Below are 19935 nucleotides of genomic sequence, written 5' to 3'. Positions count from 1 at the left end.
TATCATTGTAACTTTAATTCACAAAATAAGTGAATTGTTCCTGAAGTTTTGTAAGTTTGTTAACTCACTTTAAAAAAATCTGTATCGAGTAGATTAAATTCATTAAATTTATGCTGTGTTTAACTCAATTTTCATTATGATCATCATTCCAAGAAACTCAGAAAAAAAAAAAAAAACATATTCTCCGAAAGAGTTTGCTCCATCGGCTAAGAACAAACTTATGTTTAAGGTCATTTAATAATAGTGGTACGTGGATTATATTTTTGATAATAATTTTTTATCAGAATTATATATATATATATATATATATTTATTTATTTTTTTATTTATTGAAACAATAAGGGTCTCAGTCTCATGTATAAAGATACTTTTGAGAGATAATATGTACGATAGTAATTTACGTGAACAAAAAAAAAAAACTGTAGATAGGGTCATGCATTTAAAACATGTTGAATATATCTACAACTTAGACATGCTCTAAATTCTCTACATTTTGATACTATATGAAAGCAATTATATACAATTGTGCAAATAGCATTATAACATGAGGTACTTTCAGCTCCTTTCATTATGTCCCCATTCAAAGTGCGCATAGTTTCGAACATGTTTTATTTCTACATACCATAATGAAGGAAACAACATTTGCAAATTTTCTAGGTCAACATTCAAATGTTTTAGGTACCTGAGACGCAAGATCTTCAACCAGTGGAGAGTGTCATAAATTTTTCCATGATCCATTCTGTTTAGTTTCCCTCCCGATATATTTAGCTCTTTCAATGACAAGGGTACTTTGTGAGGCATCAACCATTCTGGAAAGTTCTGTCCAGGAAAACCTTCAACATGCAACTTTTCCAAGTTTGGAGGCAAAATTATCTTAACATCAGTGTGCATTGAAGTAGACACACCCCATGATATTTTGAGATGATGAAGAGTTGATAAATCTTTTAAGCTCTCAAAATCTCCCTCTTCGATAACACCCTCACGTGCAATATGTATGCTAAGTTGCTCTAGTTTTTTCAGATTTTCAAGATCTGATATTTTGTAAGGAGTCTTGCTAGAACTGTCTATTACAAGTCCCTTTAGTACTTGAAGCTCAGTCAACTTCTCAATACCCTTTGGCATTCGTTCCAACAAGTAACACTGAGACAAATTCAAATGTTTGAGCTTTTTCAATGATGCAATATCGTTGGGTAAGGTTTCTAGATTGTGACAAGCTTTGAGATCTAGAGTTTCTAGGCTCTCGAGTTCAAAAATGTTTGTTGGAAGATTAGATATTCTTGATATCCCTCGAAGGCTAAGATACTTCAAGTACTCGTGATCTATCAACTCCTTTAGGAATTCTTCACTCTCCACTTCAATATGATGCGAAGAAGAATGTTGCAACCAACGACCAAGATGAAGCACCTCCAAATGCTTCATTTTGGCCATCCATTGGAATCCAAATTTAACATAACTTGTATTGACATTAAAAATGGATCTCCAATGATTAGACTCAAAACCAAGTTCATCACTTAGTTTAGCTTCTCGTTGGTCAAGAATTAAGTTACTGTACGAAGTATCATTAGCATGAACTGATGAGACTATCTGTGAATAAATTCCAAAAGGTTGGTTCTTATCATTTTGTGACAATATGCTATTACGAACCCAAGGATTAACTTTAAATTTATTCACATGGGGACATTTTCCTTGACGATGTGGTACAACTAGGTTACAATGCAAAAGCTCGACAAACACATCCTCACCATCTTCCTCTCCGTCGATGTCACCCATCCCCATCCACCATGTGAAAATATTTCTTTTACTTGTGATGGCATTTTTAGGGAAAGATAAGAGAGACAAGAAGCCACGTTTATGACAAAGATGACCAAGGTTTTGATAATTTACCTTGTACTCTTCAATGTTCTGAAGTTGGCTTGAAGGGGGTGCTCTATTCACGTCTTGAAATGGTTTGCTTGATGACTTGGTAGCTTCTATAGCCTCACGTGGCAACAACTTTTGAGTTGAATCCATTATTTTCTTGCAGAGTTTTTCCTTGTCTTCCATCAACTTACGTATGTTGGACTTGCGAATATAGCCATCCACCAGGGCTAATGTGTCAAGGAGTTCTTCTTCGTTTTTCTTCACCAAAGAAAACACATCCTTAATGTTAATCAACACAGACTTCAAATCGTCCAAATTTGCTTGTTGTTCGACTTTCCTCAAACGCTTCAAGAGTAAAGGGATTGCTTTCATGGGATTTGTTCGAATAGACATTTTGTTTTTCTGCAACAAGATTAGGGGATGAAGTGAGGGAAGATTTTCAAAGTTTAAAAGAATTGATGAAAGAAACAATGTGTTTGCAACAAGGATGCAGGATTGAGAGATTGAGTTGATGCGAAACTGATGAAAGAGCCACGGTATATATAACTTTAACAAAATATAAGTTATACATCAAATTAAACTCATCATCACTTGGAAAATGGTGAAAGAATGATATCTTTTCTTGGTTTACTTAGCCAAGAAATTATTCCCATAGACAATGACAAGAAGGAATACAAGAAACAAGGTTGACATATTCTTTTCTTCCTAGGAAAAACTGCCACAGACTTTGACAAGTAAATTAATAGAACCCAAATAAAAATTTATATCTATCCTTTGCTTCACAAAGCAATCCATTTCTTGAGGATGAAGTATGGAAGAATACCAATTTTAAAACTTTCTTTATATTGTGATTATAATATCAATTTGGTAAAGTGAATGTTCTTACAACTTTCCTTTACTTGATTCAGTCTTTCAGCATCAATTTCTTACATCTATGATTTCCAAAAAAAATCCAAAAAATGAATGGTTGATATAGTCATGTAAAAAAAAAGGTTAAGATTGTTAGATCAGAAGCACCGAATCCATGCATTTAAATATGAAGATACAAGACTATCAAACTTTAAAATAAAAATGAAAATCTAAATCGTGTTATAATTTAAGAATAAAATCATAATTAATTCATATTTTAAAGCAATGGTGCTCTTTATTGAGATAAACTTGACAATTTAGAAGTAAAATATTCAAACTTAGTTTAAGAGACATTTTTACTCTTAACTATTTTTTAATTGCATACAATATTTTAATAAGTTGTTCGTAAGGTAAGTTTCAAATTAAAAACTCTCAATGAATTATTATATTTTTGTTTAGACACTTAATTTATAAAACTAAACACGAATTTTTCTTTATTAAAAAGTATGAATTTATAGTGTTAATAAGAAATGCTTCATGTAAACTTTCCTTTTAATCACAAAGAAAATTAGAAGATTTTTCCTCTTATGTCCTATGTGCATTTAAAATTATAAAAAACAATTATGTTATGTAAATGAGCTAAAAACAGGAAAAACATTGGAAGTAAATAATTTATTATATGGGCACAACAAAAAAATTGTGATGCCAAAATCAAGATTATGCTTAAAATAGTGAATGATATATAATTGTAAATCATGGAATTGTAAAGAAAGGGTTAGAAACACGGAAAACTATGTGTTACAAATATTGGCAAGTGTATCAAATCTTAAGTTTATTAAATTGTGTAAAGTGCTCGTTAGAACCAACTCTCTTATAAATAACTTTTTTGTAACAATTATCTTCTTAAGAAATACCAATTCGGTTTATCCCTTCTTATACTTTTTCTGCTTTTCAGTTTTCAATAAGAAAATAATTTCTAATCTCATATTTAAGCTTATATGAACACCAGATGTCTTTTTCTTCACCTTTTTTAGTTGGTATCCAACTAATAGTTGAGTTTTAAGTAAGGGTCTAACGAATTGAGGTTGGGTTGACTTTAGAAATCCTAAAAATCAAAATCTAATTAAGATCGGAATATGATTAAGGTTTTGTGACTATTTGTTGAAAAATCCCAATCGAATCGACCCAAGTTAAAAAAAAAATGTTGGTTTATTTCACTATAGTAGTTTTTAAATAATAATTAACTTCAGTGATAAAAAACATGATTAGAAACCTATTTTTTAATTAAAAACTAATTTGAAGATCAATTTATTTGATAATCAAAACTTTAATAGCTAATATTAGTGACTAATTTAAAAATTAATTCATAACAAAAATTATTTTAGTTACCAATTTAAAAATTAATTAAATTTTTTTAAAATTATTCTAATTATTAATATTTTTTTAAATTTATAAATTAATATCTAAATTAATCATTTTATTAGGTGACTAATTATTTATTGTCACTATTTATTATTCAAGAATTTTCTTGTCATTTTTGTTGATAAAAATGGTAGAAAATAGAATGAAAAATCAGATAGAACTAGATGTAGGCAAATATTAATCAAATTGTAAATTTTTCAACATATTTTGTTGTCTAATATATTACAATACACAGGAAAATTTTTTTATTGTGTATTCTAAACTTACATTCCCTACCTAACTAACGTAAACTTATTTTAATTGTGTTATTCATTACATAATAACATTATGTTTCCGTCAAAAACATGTTTGATAAGAAAAAAAATGAAATATTGAAAGACTGTGAATAACAGGCCCATTTGTTAGTCCACAAAAATAATTTGAAGACTTCGCTTTGCACCTTATACTTCTGTATCTTGATAAATATTAAAATGACCATTTTGTTCTTCTTATTTAAAGTTTATTTGGATCTCACAATTGAGAAAATTCTCGGATTATGTAATTTAAAAGTCATTTTTTTTATAAAAGAAATTTTTAAATTCTCGATATAAGAAGATGTTTAATAATCAAAAATTGTTACTCACTATAATAACTAATTTACTAATTTACAAAATAAATAATTATTAATTATTAAAATAGACACTATTATGAATAAAAAATTATAATTGATCACTAAATTAGTCACTAATTAATTAAAAACTAATTTTTTTAATAAAAAGAAATTGGCAGTTAATGTTTAGTATCCAATTTTATGTGATAGTTATAAAATCTTGACAGTTAAATTTTAGAAATCAATTATGATTTTTTATTTACAATAGTGATTATTTTAGTAATCTATAATTTTATATTTTGTAAATTGATATATAAATTAGTTATTATAATAACAAATAAATTTTAGTCACTAAAATTGATTATTAAAGGAATATTTTCTTGTAGTGTTATAATAATTCGAAAGTACTTTTAACTTATAAATTACACCATCAAGAGTTGATTTTTTACCATTATAATGCACAATTTTGAAGTCATTTTCTACCTTTGACGTAATTTATTAAGTCATTCTTTTGCATAACAAGAGTAGTTTCAAACCGTGCGATTGAGGATATCTTTCATATTACACAATTCAGAATCCATATTTCGCATAAAAAAAAACTTACAAATAGTGGAATCTAGAACACACTTTTAAATTGCATTAGTCATTACTGAGGATCATAATGGCTTTCATCAGAATATAATGTGATATGTTAAGCTCTTCTAAGTAGAGAAAGCTTGAGAGGTACAACATGTAGGATTAGAAAAGACATGACAGGAGATGACAGATACTAAGGCCTTTTCATCTTCTACACACATTCATAGGGGTGCAGGAAGAAACTTTGGGGGTGCAAAAGGAAATCCCCAAATAATGTTTTCAATAGCTATTTTCTTAAACAACATTGGATAAGCCCAAACAAAAATTCTCCAATTAGCTTGTTATACATTCTTTATTTCATATATAACAAAGTTCAGGCAAGTTCTAAAAAGTTTAAACATGTTTAAAATTTCACTCAAGGAAATAGAAATAGGAAGCATGTGTTATAAACTAAACAACTAAAGGAAAAACTTTAGGCACAGCTTGCATTTCGTGAAAATTATCAAGCTAAAGACATAAATGAAGACCCTTTTGTCACTTGTTGTTGAACACGAGAGGATATGATTGTATTAATTAAATCAAACTAATCAATTCAGAAGAAACCAACGAAGATACTTTTTGTACTACTTTCCGAAGTTACAAAATTCAATGTATACAAAGCAATGTGAACAGTGTAAAGCAATGATTAAAAACTGAGAAAACAAAAGCTTTTGACTAAGTGATGTGTTATACGTTTCGAATTTAAACCCAACTTCTCTTGTTAACTATTATCTAAAGTTGTTCCTTTTCACATCTAATGTGTAGCAATGCTGATAGGTTATATTTTTTCATATATGGTTTATAGTCATGGTCATGGCATAGTTATGGTCATTGAGAGATTGTGGTTCTATATGGTTATATAACATTAGTCTTACACATATAAGACCTTAGACACCACTTTTACACCAAAACCTTAAGGCAATGTTGTTATGGGTCTTTATTCTTATATGGTGTTTAACTTTGTCTTTTCTATCCAATGTGGGACTTTTTTGACTCACACTTGGACTATTCCCAACAAATGCAAAGTGGGGATTGGTGAACCAATTTCAATTGATCCAATACATGTTTCATACTAATAACGTGTGACGCAAACCCAACTCAATTTTTTTTACCACATTGTTATAAAAGATTTATTAAAAGGAAAAAGATGGTTTGAGATTTATTACCATTTACAATCTTTTATAGAGATAAAATAGTCTTTAAAAAAAGTAAACTTATAAATGAAAGAAAAAGTAAAAGGGAAAGGTAGTGTCAAATGGGAGATGTCAAAAATACCACGGTTCTTATTAAAAGTATGAATAGGATTAAAGCCTAAAGAATCACTTTGCTTACCCATACATGACGAAATAGAAGTTTTGGAGGTATTCATTCAAAGGTTGGTGCCATTTTTCTTTAACCTTTTTTACTATACCTCGAGTTTCTCCACTCTAAAATTTTAAGTCATGGTTTTAATCTTTTTTTTTTTTTAATTTTCCATGACTAATTGATCTTTTAAAACTTAGAAGAAATTTATATTCGTTTTTATAATTAAGTTTGCTTCTCTTTTTTTTATCAAATTAGACCCCCAATGCCTAAAATTTTACTTATGCGTATTCTAAAAGTTTAGTCACCAAAAGTAGTCCTTAAAAAAATCCACCACTTTAATACTCTTTATAAACGAATATAGTTAGTGACATTTTAATTCGTTTATATATTTTCACTAATGAAACTTTAAAAGACAATTATAATGACATTTCGGAAAATGAGTTGCTTAATAATTAATTTTTTGAAAGACTAATTTGATGAACGATCAAGTTTAAATATAATCTCGTCTTCAGTAATTAATTTATTTTTAAATCATCTTTCAAGCCGGACTAAATTTTTAAATATATCAAACCATATCTTAGTAGTTAAAAATCAAATTAAAATAATAGATTTAAAAACACATTGAACTCACACACACATCCTAACCATTATTTATGAGAAATAACTATTTTTCCTCTCTTTGGTGAACCTGAAAAAATAGAAAAAAAAAAAAAACTATTACTTGTTTTTGTTTGGTGAGGAGGTGCACTATGAATGTTGACATCTCATTATGCCCTAATTTCATTAACATGACATGAGCAATGGTGTAGTGATGATAAAGATGGTGTGAGGAAGAAACTATAGAAAATGTAGGCTAGCTAGGCATTTTACACATCATCTTTTTACACTTTTAACAAAGTAAAGGAATGGTATAATAAACACTATGATTATTAATGACTAAAAGGGAGAATTGGAATAACTGAGTGATGAATCATATCTTTCTTTCCATTCACCATAAATATAAAAATTAAACCCTCTTTTCATCTATCTATCTCTATCTATGCATTTTCGTAGTACTTTCTCATCTCTTCTCTTTCACTTCCTCTTTATTCCTTCCCAATTATGTACAATCTTTCGGCCTCTCCTCTTTCTGTTGTCTATTCCATCTTTCCTTAGGGTTTCATCGCACTACACTATACATGCAAGCGCCACCAAAACTCACCACCTTTTTCCAAAACCCTAAAGATGATATCGTATATTGCCATTATAATATTACATACCCACACTTCGAATTTGGTCATGTTTTGATGCCATGCCAAACCACTTCCCCTTCCATTTTCCTTTTCTTTTTCATTACATCAACGAACTAATGAATTTCAGACATGGCACGCTGCTTTTACTTAAAGTTTTTGTTGGGTACTTCATGACATTGACTAGGACAAGATAGAGGAAAGTGTATTCATGACATGTAACATATATATGAGTTTAGTAACCACACAATATCAGTGAAAAAACTTGTATTGATCCTCACATGATATCATATCTCATCGACTTAGTGACAAGTCACAAAAATAAAGTAGGAAATTATAAATATTAATTAATCAGAAATAAAAAGTTAGAAGGAGGGTGAGAGAGGTTATGGATTCAACTCTTCTTATTAATATTATAAGAATTATTTTTAAATGGTTTGGAAAGGAGGGTGAACTTTCTCTACTGAAAAAACTAACCGCTGTAACATTAGCAGATAAAAAAAATCAGAAATTATTATTTACTTGACCTTTTCTGATAGTTATATTGTGAAAGTGAGGAAACTTGATTAGATGGTAATTTTTGTGTGAATATAAGTAATCTTTTTCATATATATAAGATGTATATGATGAGAGTAATGGGGGTGAGAAATAAAAATAGATATTGAAGAAGTGGTAATGAAGTGGGGTGATATAATAGATTGAGATGGTGGCTCTATAGAGTCTTGATGATTAAGCAGGTGACTCTTTTGTCTCCACTCTGTCACTACAGAGAGGTCCATGGCAGGCACTATCACAAAGCATGAATAAAGAAAGCCACGACACCCACGCTTGACGCTCCTCCTTCAAACTCTAGCTACCTCTTTCTCCACCTTTTTATGGCATCCAAAGAGAGAAAAATTCTAGTACGGGACGAAAAGCAACACTATTTTAAACCGACACTATACAAAATTATAATAGCTAATTGGTCCATACAACCTAAATTTCTTAAAAGTAGACTTTAACCAACCTCCATAAACTTATTTTATAAAGAAAGTTTGCTAGGATAGACTCTAACTTGACTCTGATACCATGTTAGAAGTGAGCTTTAAGCCTAACTCAATCCCACAAAACCGGCTTATAAGGTGAGGTTTGCATCTCACTTATATACTATGAAATTGCCTTATCTCTCGATGTGGGACTTCTAACAGTAAGAAAGAATAAAATTTAGATTAATTGTGAAGCGGATATATGAATGAGTATAGTTATTCCTAAGTACATTTTAGCTAGCTAGCCTTGTTGATTTTGAATAGTAGTGTACAACAAAATTTATTAGGCAGAAGCAAAAAAATGGTGATACGGATGGGACTTGTGAGCATGATATTTGTTACTGAGAGGAGACACATACATAGTTTAGTAGTGTACGTATTGATTCTGAGTTCTGAAGCCATGATTTTTGTTGTATAAGCTTCTCTTTTTGTTGCTTTTCATCCTTACTACTTTTCTTTTTATTATCTGTCTTGTAGTCTTTTAGCAAAAGTGACTGTAGAATGGGGACAATGAGTGCCTCAAGGACTTGAGCTTAGTGCTGTGTCTTGTATTCAGCATCAAAATCTCAGAAACCATATCTGGGAACTCAGAATCATTCCGGCTTTTGAACCTTTTATCCCTTCAGGGACCTATTTTAATAGACCCTTTTGCAGTTACCCCACAACCATATTACTAAATTTACAACCAAAAAATATATATAAAAAGTTTCAATAGCTGTACTGTATATATATATATATATATATCCTTTTCATATGGCCACCTAAAGTGGAAAATTCCTCAACAAAAAGAGTTGGTAAAGAGGTGGATTCTACATGCTACATGCACAAAACCCCAAGCCCTACCATTTATTGAGGGGGAAAAGATTTTTTTGGCTTTTGGATTATATACTTAGGATTCCTGATTCCTCCCACTTTAATGCTCATTCTGTTTACATGTAAAGGAACTGCGTGGGGGAGGTTTTCTTTTTTCTGAGATAAGGAAGCAAGACATGTAAAGTGCCCTGCATAATTTAGCACACACATTCAAGACAAAAATATGATAAAAGCATCTATCTGTCCACTTAAAAAAATTATTACATAATAAAGATATACTTCTCCTAAAATTTTCGTGTAATAATTTCTGGTTGAATGTAATCCTCTCACGGGTCTTCAATGTTAATCACTGTTTAAATTTGAGATTTGGTGAGCATAATTACTCTGGTCATTCATTTCCATGCATGCCATAATAATGGGTAAATTATAAGCTATAGAAAGTGATCATGAATACCCCAAATTCCCATTTATATACTATTATTTGCCCTGGATCATGATGGAGGATATAATGGTGGGAACTAATGGCATGACAAACTTTTGAGAAGGTTTCACATCTCTTCTCTTGCCCCAATAATCTGAGACGGTGTGCCCTAACCATGTCTCTCATATGTATCCTCAAAAACTTGTAAAGAGGAAACTATTTTTTCTTAGGTATGTCAAATAGTTGGATTTGACAAGTTTTGTTTGTGTATGGATTCAAGTTTTAATTTAATTTTTACATACTGTTGTAAAAAAAGATTTATAATGTTACATCTGATATATGTATATATTATGGTAAATACATTTATAACGTTAATGTAAAAACCAATAAATTTATCATATTTTAATTTGTGATTGATTACGTGTAAACCAATTGTTCTATTTGACAATTTTTATTAAAAATAATCAATTTGTATATAATTCATTTGAAAAAGGTTCACTCATTTCATCTAGTAGTAACACTCTTTCTTGGATATCCGATCCATTAATAAAATTATTGTTAAAATTAAATATTTTTAATGATTATTTCAAAATCTCGTTTATGTAAAGAAATTAAAATTAGATAATTTCAATTTTTTTAAAAAAAATATATATATAAATTAGTGTGTACAAGTCGCAAAATTAGTATGTAAGAAATTATTCTAAATAAATTAAATAACTTTACAAAAGTCGAAAATGAAAACAATATGCTAGACTAATTTTCATCCGTAATATATTATTAATTACACAAGATTGACTCTTATTCATCAATAATGATATAATCCAATCAATCTTATCTAAATATTTTTTTCTCAAATAACTAAATGAACTATAATAATCATAAAAATAAATAAGTTATTTTACCTTTCCTATTTTTACTTAATTTCCTGAAGTCACTATACAAAATTCAAAATAAAAGACATTTATTAAATAAATAAATAAAACATGTTTAAACAAAATAAAAATGAAAGTAGAAAATAGTACACTTACAAATAATGAAAATGACTCTTACACATAAATTAAATAAAGTAGTAAGTAGTGTTTATTATAACATAACTCTAATATTGATAGGAATAATATAAGTGTAAGTTTAAGTTGTATATAGCGTAAAAATAACAAAATTAAATACTATATAAAAAAAAAATCATGAATTTAATATCTCGAGGCTTAGATTGGTATTAATATTTATGTGGTATAGACTCATGTGACATATATGTAAACTCTTCATAATTAATATTTCTACAAATAAATTTATTAGTCTATCTCACATAAAAGTCACAGGTTTCTCTTGATGGCCGACTTAAACTTTTCTTACGATAACAACACAATGATTATTCTCTTGGATGAATACCCCTTAAAAAAACCATCAAATATAGTGTACAATAAATAATATATTTAATTATTTTGTTTTTTATATGATAAATAAAAAATAATATATGTATATTTTCTTTATTTATAAAATTATAAAAGTGATAAAAAAAATTGGGAGGCACCCCAAGCCGATCATGATAATGAGGATAGAAATTTGAATCTGATTGGTGTTATATGGAGAAAATCCTGTGGAAAAGGAAAGTCCACTTAGTATATATGCTAATAGATCCCACAAAGGACATGGAAAATCTCACTGCCCAATCAATATATTCCTTTGAAATCATAAATTTATCATTATTCATATATTTAATTGAGAATTAGCATGTGGCTGGTTGAAACTGAATTCAAATCTCAGTGCTTAAGATCTAAGTTTTAAGGGTAAACAGTATAATTGAGAGAAGAAAGTTTCATTATATTAGTTCGATAGATATTAGTATCAACAAAGGGGATAATCTTCACATCGATATACAAAATTATATTTAATTGAGAAAATAACTCGCACTTTTAATTTTTAATGTATTATTATCACCATGTTTATGATGAAATATCACCACAAAGTCAGGCATATACAAATAAAACTTCATATATGATTGGTAAAACGAAGCGTTTTGTTTAGTAATAGAAACAACCCCACGCACCCCACGCACATGCACCCTGAAACAAATGTCATCCATTAATTAAGGATGTGAAAAAATAAGACCCGTAAAGTTTACTCATCATGTTCTCATGGCTTTTACATATTGTGTAATATATACTAAAATATCAAAGCCTTTTTCTTGAACTAAGGACAATTAAAGATTAATCTTTTATAAGGTAAAGAGGTTAAAGTAGAGACAACCTTTCTTAACAAAATCGACTCCGTATATATGACTAGGAATCGGTAAAGATGTTTAGAGAATTTAGTTGTTCACCAATTACACCAACTTTTATTCGCAATTAGTAATTCTTTGTGTCTTTTTTTGTCACAAAGCCATGCATATTCTCTTCTTACATCAACAGTCTCAGTGTTGGTTTATAAATTAGATTTGCATTTGGGTTAAAGAAATCAATCCTGCTCCGCACGTGCATTGCTTTAATTGATAGAAGAATTTGGAAGGGGCCAAGCTTTCTGTCTAGCAATAATCAAAGTTTTGGCCATGGCTTTCTGTCCCATTAAAACGATTATAAGCACACTTTTGATTAATGTTTGGATTTTATCGCACACAGGCTCTCTGCATTTATCATTGTGTTTACTACTGGAAAAGATATCATTACTTCATGTAGACACATACAGAAATGATAGGTTATAATAAAATCAAATGTCTATCTCTTTCATCACAATAAATATTAAATGGCGGGATGTATATTTAAAATGGGTATAAAATTGCAGCATGACTTATGAAAATTTGATAGGAATGGATCCATTTTGGTCAGGATTTACCAGCTGCTCTGCAATTCCTTGATCTGGATTACCTGTCAGAGGGGAAGATGGTTGATCTGATTAATTAGCACTTAATACAAATTTTGATGGCTCCCACCAAGTTGACATATTGCAGCATTGCATTAATTGGTTAAGCAAAGTTCCATTACCTTTAATAAATTGCACGTCTTGATAAATTGATGAGTGAAATATAAAATGGTTGATTGGGGGATCCACATTGGTGGCACTATCCTGAAGCCATTCATAAAGCAGGAATAGTATAGTATGTAGTACATAGGAAAGAGACGATGGTGCCAGTTATGAAGGAGGATGACCCCTGATATTTTAGTCCAAGTATGAATTCCTATGCGCTTCATAAAAGGTAAAAAATAATTCAGGTGGATAAATTAAAAAAAAAAAATAATAATAAATGAATTAGGTGGTCCAATGACTAGTCCTTGCTCCATTGCATAATCAATTACACAGAGCAAGCATCCAAGAGCAATAGAAAGAGGTACTGAGCTTGGATTGTCACTACGTTACCATATTTTTCTTCACTATGGTCCATCTATGCAGTGGCATGGTTAGATGAACATGGGTTAAACAGAAATGCATGGATGAGATGGAGAGAATAGGATGTTTATTCAATTAGTGGCCATACGGGTGTCATGCAAAGGAAGTTCTGATAAGATTGTGAGACAAATGCCTAACATGCATGGTTACTTTTTCTGCCAAGACATGGGAATAAAGCCATTGTGGTGTGTGTAGTGTTACTGCATTCAAAAATAATATACCTTGTGTCGGGTATATGGGGCTAAATGACAACTTCTCTGTGACTCGGGCCTTTTAATTTAGTATTTGTAGAGAACAAGCTATGCTAAAGTAGCTTTTTAAAGATCTGTTGCTTTTAAGTTATGAATTAATACGTAATTATATGCTTTCAATTTATGAATTTCGTCAAAAGCTAGGCTTGGCTAGTTGCTTCCCATAGGCCAAGAGGTATGTGATGTAAATTTTGAGACCTTTAGGTGCCTAAAATAAATTATTCTCATATGAAGATCTATGTCTGAGTGAATGAACACATGAATGTGAGGCAAGGACTGTCTGAAATTTCAGTGGGCTAGTAGCTGGTTGTATGTATGTATGTATGCATAATAATATCAGCATGATAGAACAGCCTGGAAATAGTCACGAGCAGACACCGGTTAATTGAGGAGTCATAGTCACTGATTGAACCCTCTTTATTGCTAGCGGGGCCGTCTAGTGCATCCTATTCAGAGTTATGCCTCACTAGATTCCACAGAGGGTCTTAAACTTTCTTTTCATGCAGTAATAAGAACAAATGACAAATCTACATGGTATCTAATTGCGAATCATGGGTCACGTTCTTGGGGGGATTAAGTTCATTAGATAAAAGTCAGCTGAACAATTTTGGTTTGGTCGGTCAAACTCTCCATCAATCCCATTATTCATACAAGAGTCAAGAAATTACCTAGACATGGAACGGAAGAATGAGTGAAAAGAACATGTTAATGAAAGAAATTAGAAAATTAACATTGTCATTATTATTAATGAATTCAATACAAAGCACACAGGAAAAGGCCCCAAAGACCTTTACTCCCATTTCTCCCAAAGCCAATTAGGCACTACAAAAGAAGAGGGTTATCCTCTGTTGAAAACAAATGAAAAAATCCAAGATAAAGGTAAAACTGTAGACACGTGTTTCCATCACGCGTGGACACCAGGTAATGGATCCTGTATAGTTAGGCCGAAGCTCAAGCCTAAAAGAAAAGGAAATAAAAAACAGTTCCCGCCATAACTAAAACATAAAAAAAATCACACATACGCACGTGCGAGACACGCACCAGAGGCGTCTCACGCGTATCAGAAGAAAAAAGTCCACAAAATGTGGCAACCTTCAACTTATTGCTATTAGGTTTTTGTACTCTAGTGGTATCACACTTTCAAAAGTAACGTGTAAACTGAAGAAGCGAAGATGCTGGTCAAGATGAGAAGCTTGACTTAGAGATCCCATTATAAGAAACAGCCCTAACTTCGAAGTTTCAATACCCTAGGATTTGCCGACCCAATTTATTTCTTTGCTCTGCGACTCTGTTTTTTTTTTCATACCAGCTCTGAAGCATTGTCCCACCATTCTCTTCTCTTTCACCGATAACCAGCGCATCTTTGAATTCCAAACTCCCCACTTCTTTCTTCCACACTTGCTCGACCAAACCATTAAATGCATCTTTCTATATTTTCCCCCTCTCTCACATACACACTTTTCCACAACAATATATTTATGTTGCAAAATCCCCTTCCCTAGGGAATCTGCAAAGCCATTGATGAATGGCAACACCCACCAACAAAACAATAATAACAATAATAAAGGTTCACAACTCTCATAAAATAGTCTGTAGTATTATAATGTACACCGTGACTCTAGTCAATTTTAAACTCAAAAATACCCTCTAAAAAATGTTGAGGCTTCTGGACAACTTGGACCACCACCTTATTTCATTCTTTTTTCCTCCTTTATTACTGCTCTTTTTCTCTTCACTGGGAGTTTCCTTTGTCATCATCTACCCACAAACAGTTATTTAATTTCCTCCTTTTACAAGACAATGAGGATGAAGGAGAAGAGGATGATGCTGAGAATGATGAGACACTAGACCTTATAAGGGGCTGAGATGTCACTCGCAGCTGCGGTAACACTCTAGGGGGTTTCCTCCGGTTATTGTCAATAACAAGTTCTTGCATTAATTGGTAGCATCCTATAATTTTCTCCTGCAAGAATCAGATAAATGTATTTTGACAACCTGATTCATATTTTCACTTAAGAACTTTCAACGGACTCTTTGAACTTGCTTACCTTTATTAGCCCCTCGCACCACGACTCGGCATCCTCGGGTCTAACGAGAGACCAATTAGGAATTTCGTTAGCTGCATGGAGAATGGCCGCTGCAGCAATGCATGATGGCCAATAGGCAAGAAAACTAGCCTCTGGAAGAACAGAAAGAAGTTACTACAGAAAATTCATACCTTAATTATTTTCCGATAGATTTTAATGCAACTTAAACTTCTCATTGATACCTGATATGTCATTAAAAGTGAAATAATTATTTGGCAACTTATTATATTAATATTTTAATTAATTTTTAAAATTAAAGTACTATTATATATTATTATATTTTTAAAACGATATTGTAAAGCATTTGGTTTTTCACAATTATATCAAAATATAATTTTCCTCTACACGTCTACAAAATGAATGCATATACCTTGGATATTAGACAAGATAATTTGCGTAGCACGTGAAATGAGGAACCCCGTAAGAGTTCCAGTTGAATCTAACTTGCACGCAAAGAAATCGAGGAAGCTAAATGGAGTAACCGATCTTAGCCTCCAATCCAGGACGCCCAGGACAAGTAGCTCCATTCTTCTAATTGTTCTGGGCTCAAATAGGTATTTGGCACCTTCTACCTGTATACATTAAATAAGGGATGATGTATTTGTCATGTATTACGACTTACATTACTCGCGAGAATTGATTCGATCACAGAGGAAGTACAGGAATTAATATTTTAATCAATGTATCCACATTTTCTAGTAATGTTTTAAAGAGGAAACTTTATCACGAATGTGCCTTTGATATACTTTTATCTCACTCAATCACGGATTGACACACATTGGACACATACCTGAAGGTCCAACAGTGACGGAACTAGAGGTTCCTCCATCTTTGCCGCCAAAGACAAGCACGCAACTGATAGAAGTTGCAATGGCCACCCATTGGTTTGCTGTAAATATATTTATAAATATCAAACAGTAAATTAAAGAAAAGCTAATCATTATTATCAGATCATTATTGCGAGTACACTCCTAATCAAACTCTTTTGCACATACTACCACGTTCAATGCACGTACACACAGAGTTTTAGAGTACAAGAATCTATAGCAACCTATAATAAAGAAAAGCAATAGTAACAACATATTTTTAAATATGTATTATTAATTATTAATAAGATTTACAAAAGTCACCGTAAATAAGATTTTCGTGATATCTTTGGATTGGAACTTTAATCAATAACGAAAAAACATCAAAAGTTATGTCATTAATAGTTATTTCTATTTGCAAAAGAAAATCATTATGATGCCTTAATCTTAAAAGAATCAAATTTATCGCGAATAATAAATAATATATAGGCACATAAAATATTATTTCAGGTAATTAACAACATAACTCAACTAATAAAAGTACTGCATCGTATATATAGTCAATCTGTGTAACACTGTCCAAATATACATATTTAAGTTAAGATTAGAAAGTTGATTGACTATTACACATTATTCATAAAAGTTTGTGATTGGATGAAAGTCTATAATTGTATACACAGTAAGGAATATTTTTACTCTCAGTTAATAGTTTAAAAAAGTTTTTCTTGTGATGTGATAATGCGCGGTGACACTTTCGCATCAAATAAAAGACTGAAAAGTCAATACATAGTTACGGCGTAGAACTATTTTCTTTTCTCGCACATGTGTGACACTAATACCTATCGCCCAAAGTCACAGGTTCATCATTTAGCTTTTATTAATTTCTCCATTTCCGATTTTTATTAATCTTTAAATTATCCAAAATCGAACTTGAGGTATCTAACTCACCGGCAACGGCCGAGAATTCAAGAATCGGTCCATGTAATTAACGGAAAGATAAGCCGTGAGAGGTTGAAAAGCGTAATAAGCCTGCACCTGCGTACACCAGATTAAAACCGATAAAAGAATAGATCTGTAAACTGAACCATTTTCCGAAGACAGTTGCGCGCGGCGCATTATAGCGCTTCCTGGTTCGGTTTTCCACGCGCGTGGCAATATCGTAATAAGAACGCAACAGCGTGTCCCGTTAGGTGAAAATAAATGCTAGGCCGTAGAGTGAGTTACCTTGAGAATCCATGCAACGGATTCTTCTCTGGCCGAGGCGTCGAGAGAGCGTGATTGGAACCTGTTGAGGTATTCGAATCCGGGAACAAAGTGTCGTTCGTCTTCGATGAATCCAGCGATGGACTCCTCCTCCGACCTCGGCGAGGAATCAAGGTCGGAGGAACATTCCGGCGATTCTCCAGACAAGACTCCGGAGGAGTCCTCGCCGCAGAGAAGGAAGGAGTCGGGGACGCAGTTAGAGCAGGAGACCGACATGGCGATCGGCGGAGACTCATTCTGTGGCCGTGGCCATGGCTTCCGATGAGGTTTCGCCGGCAAACAATCGGAGAAGTCGCCGGAAGTGGAAGTTGCGGTGGAGAGTTGAGGGAGAGAGTGTATCTGTTGATGAAAGATACAGGTACGCTCTTCATATGTTTGTTTGAATATAAATATGCGATGCCTGGGTCAGCTTTTTTTTTTTTTTCTCAATTGCAGTTTATTTGATAAGATAAAACTTCGGTGAGATTTTTTCTGCTATATTTTAAATTATTATTTTAAAATTAATGATAACATATGGACAAACATGTGTAGTTCCCTTTAATTATTATTTTTTATGTATAAAAGAACTCGCTTAAGATTTCTAAACAGTTTGAATTTTGAAATGCATTTTCTTTTCATTTTTAAATATCCTATTTAGATAAAATAATTCATTTTTATTTTAAAATAAATGCATTTCATTTATGTCATGTGCACATCTTAATTCCGTACAATTTTTGAAGCATTAAAATTTCAGTATAAAATTCTATCAAAAGTAAAAGTTAGACAAGTTTCAAATAATAATAGAAATAAGAAAAGTCTTATCCATTCCATTCGGTGTCATTACCCACCAACATTTTCTTTACATTGGTTAAAAACTAAATTCTCAACGGGAAAAAATTATTCTCCGTCTCCTTTACTATTCTCATTAGACTAAAGCAGTATATTATATATATATATATATATATATATATATATATATATATATATATATATATATATATATATATATATATATATATAAACCACTTCAATGAATTTCTCTCATGATTTTCTTAATTAGTTCCATTTCAATAAACTTAATTTAAAAACTAAGATTTAGTATATGTTAAATATATTTTTTATCTATTACTATAACACAAAATTTAATTGGTTCGTACTGGATACTTTTATTTTATTTGTAACGAAGATTTTTTATATCAGTTAAAAAAAACTTTTTATGTTGATTCTAAACGTGTCATAAAAAGTAATGTTGGTTATAGACTCAATTAACATAGAAAGTGTATTCTCAATTTTTACTCCATAATTTTATCATCTCTATCCATCTTTCTTATTACTCCAAAACACACAACACACACTATGGGAGTCCATCATCGTCTTCTATCCAACCCACAACACAAATATCATTCTTGATATCACCATTATCCTCCTCTCAATTATTCACACTCAACATCATTCACATGTAAACAAAGAATCTATGTGCATCGGTCATCGCCTATTCAGTCACCTTCTTCATTTCCAACATCTCCACATAGAATGATCTCCATCTTTTGTGACCATTGACTCATAATTGTATCTGAAAAACATAACCACAGTGCAAAAGTGATAACACCCACAACTTTCATAGAGAAAAAATTGTCCCAACAGTGAAAATCACATTTTCAAAATACAACCAATTTAAACATGCGAGAAACAGAGAAACACAAAGAAAAGAAGAAAGGAGATGGCATCGCCAAGGTCAACGGCGTGTAAAGTTGTCAAATAGGTTAGAATCTATGAGTCAACTCGGTCTATCATGGGTCCGGACTAGGTTGGGTTAAATTTTTTTACAAATTTTAGTATGGGTTAATTTTTGATCCGACCCATCAGGAACCTGGCTTATCCGGGTTAATTTTTACAAGTGTTTTTTATTACGTTGATTTTTTCATTTGGGTCGAGTTTAGTGTTTTTTTTTTAGCCAATACATTGGTAATTTTTTGGTGATTTTGGTTTGTATTTGGAGTTTAACATCATTTTAAATTATATTGAAATTTATTTATATTT

General features: G+C 31.3%; 2 protein-coding genes across 2 annotated transcripts; both read right to left on the bottom strand.

The window, feature by feature from the left end:
• Window positions 1-365: 365 nt before the first annotated feature.
• LOC114173268 (uncharacterized) lies at window positions 366-2660 on the bottom strand. Its single transcript, XM_028057543.2, has one exon. The coding sequence runs from the start codon at window positions 2251-2253 to the stop codon at window positions 556-558; it is 1698 nt and encodes a 565-aa protein (XP_027913344.2). The 5' UTR covers window positions 2254-2660; the 3' UTR covers window positions 366-555.
• An 11818-nt stretch (window positions 2661-14478) lies between these two features.
• CYCD1;1 (CYCLIN D1;1) lies at window positions 14479-18288 on the bottom strand. Its single transcript, XM_028058329.2, has 6 exons — window positions 17878-18288; window positions 17602-17688; window positions 16638-16736; window positions 16218-16419; window positions 15809-15939; window positions 14479-15723 (listed from the first exon to the last, which is right to left on the bottom strand). The coding sequence occupies exons 1-6, from the start codon at window positions 18130-18132 to the stop codon at window positions 15493-15495; spliced, it is 1005 nt and encodes a 334-aa protein (XP_027914130.1). The 5' UTR covers window positions 18133-18288; the 3' UTR covers window positions 14479-15492.
• Between the last annotated feature and the right edge of the window lie 1647 nt (window positions 18289-19935).

Source organism: Vigna unguiculata, chromosome 2, assembly GCF_037176805.1.
Source record: "Vigna unguiculata cultivar grain cowpea cultivar isolate G323 ecotype 2 chromosome 2, ASM3717680v1, whole genome shotgun sequence".
NCBI lineage: Eukaryota > Viridiplantae > Streptophyta > Magnoliopsida > Fabales > Fabaceae > Vigna > Vigna unguiculata.
Note: the sequence above shows the minus strand (reverse complement) of the source record. Positions and strands in the feature narration are given on the sequence as shown.

What these genes read in the sequence shown, in the direction of transcription:
- LOC114173268 (XM_028057543.2), bottom strand. Translation starts at nt 2,253, where the DNA reads ATGTCTATTCGAACAAATCCCATGAAAGCAATCCCTTTACTCTTGAAG.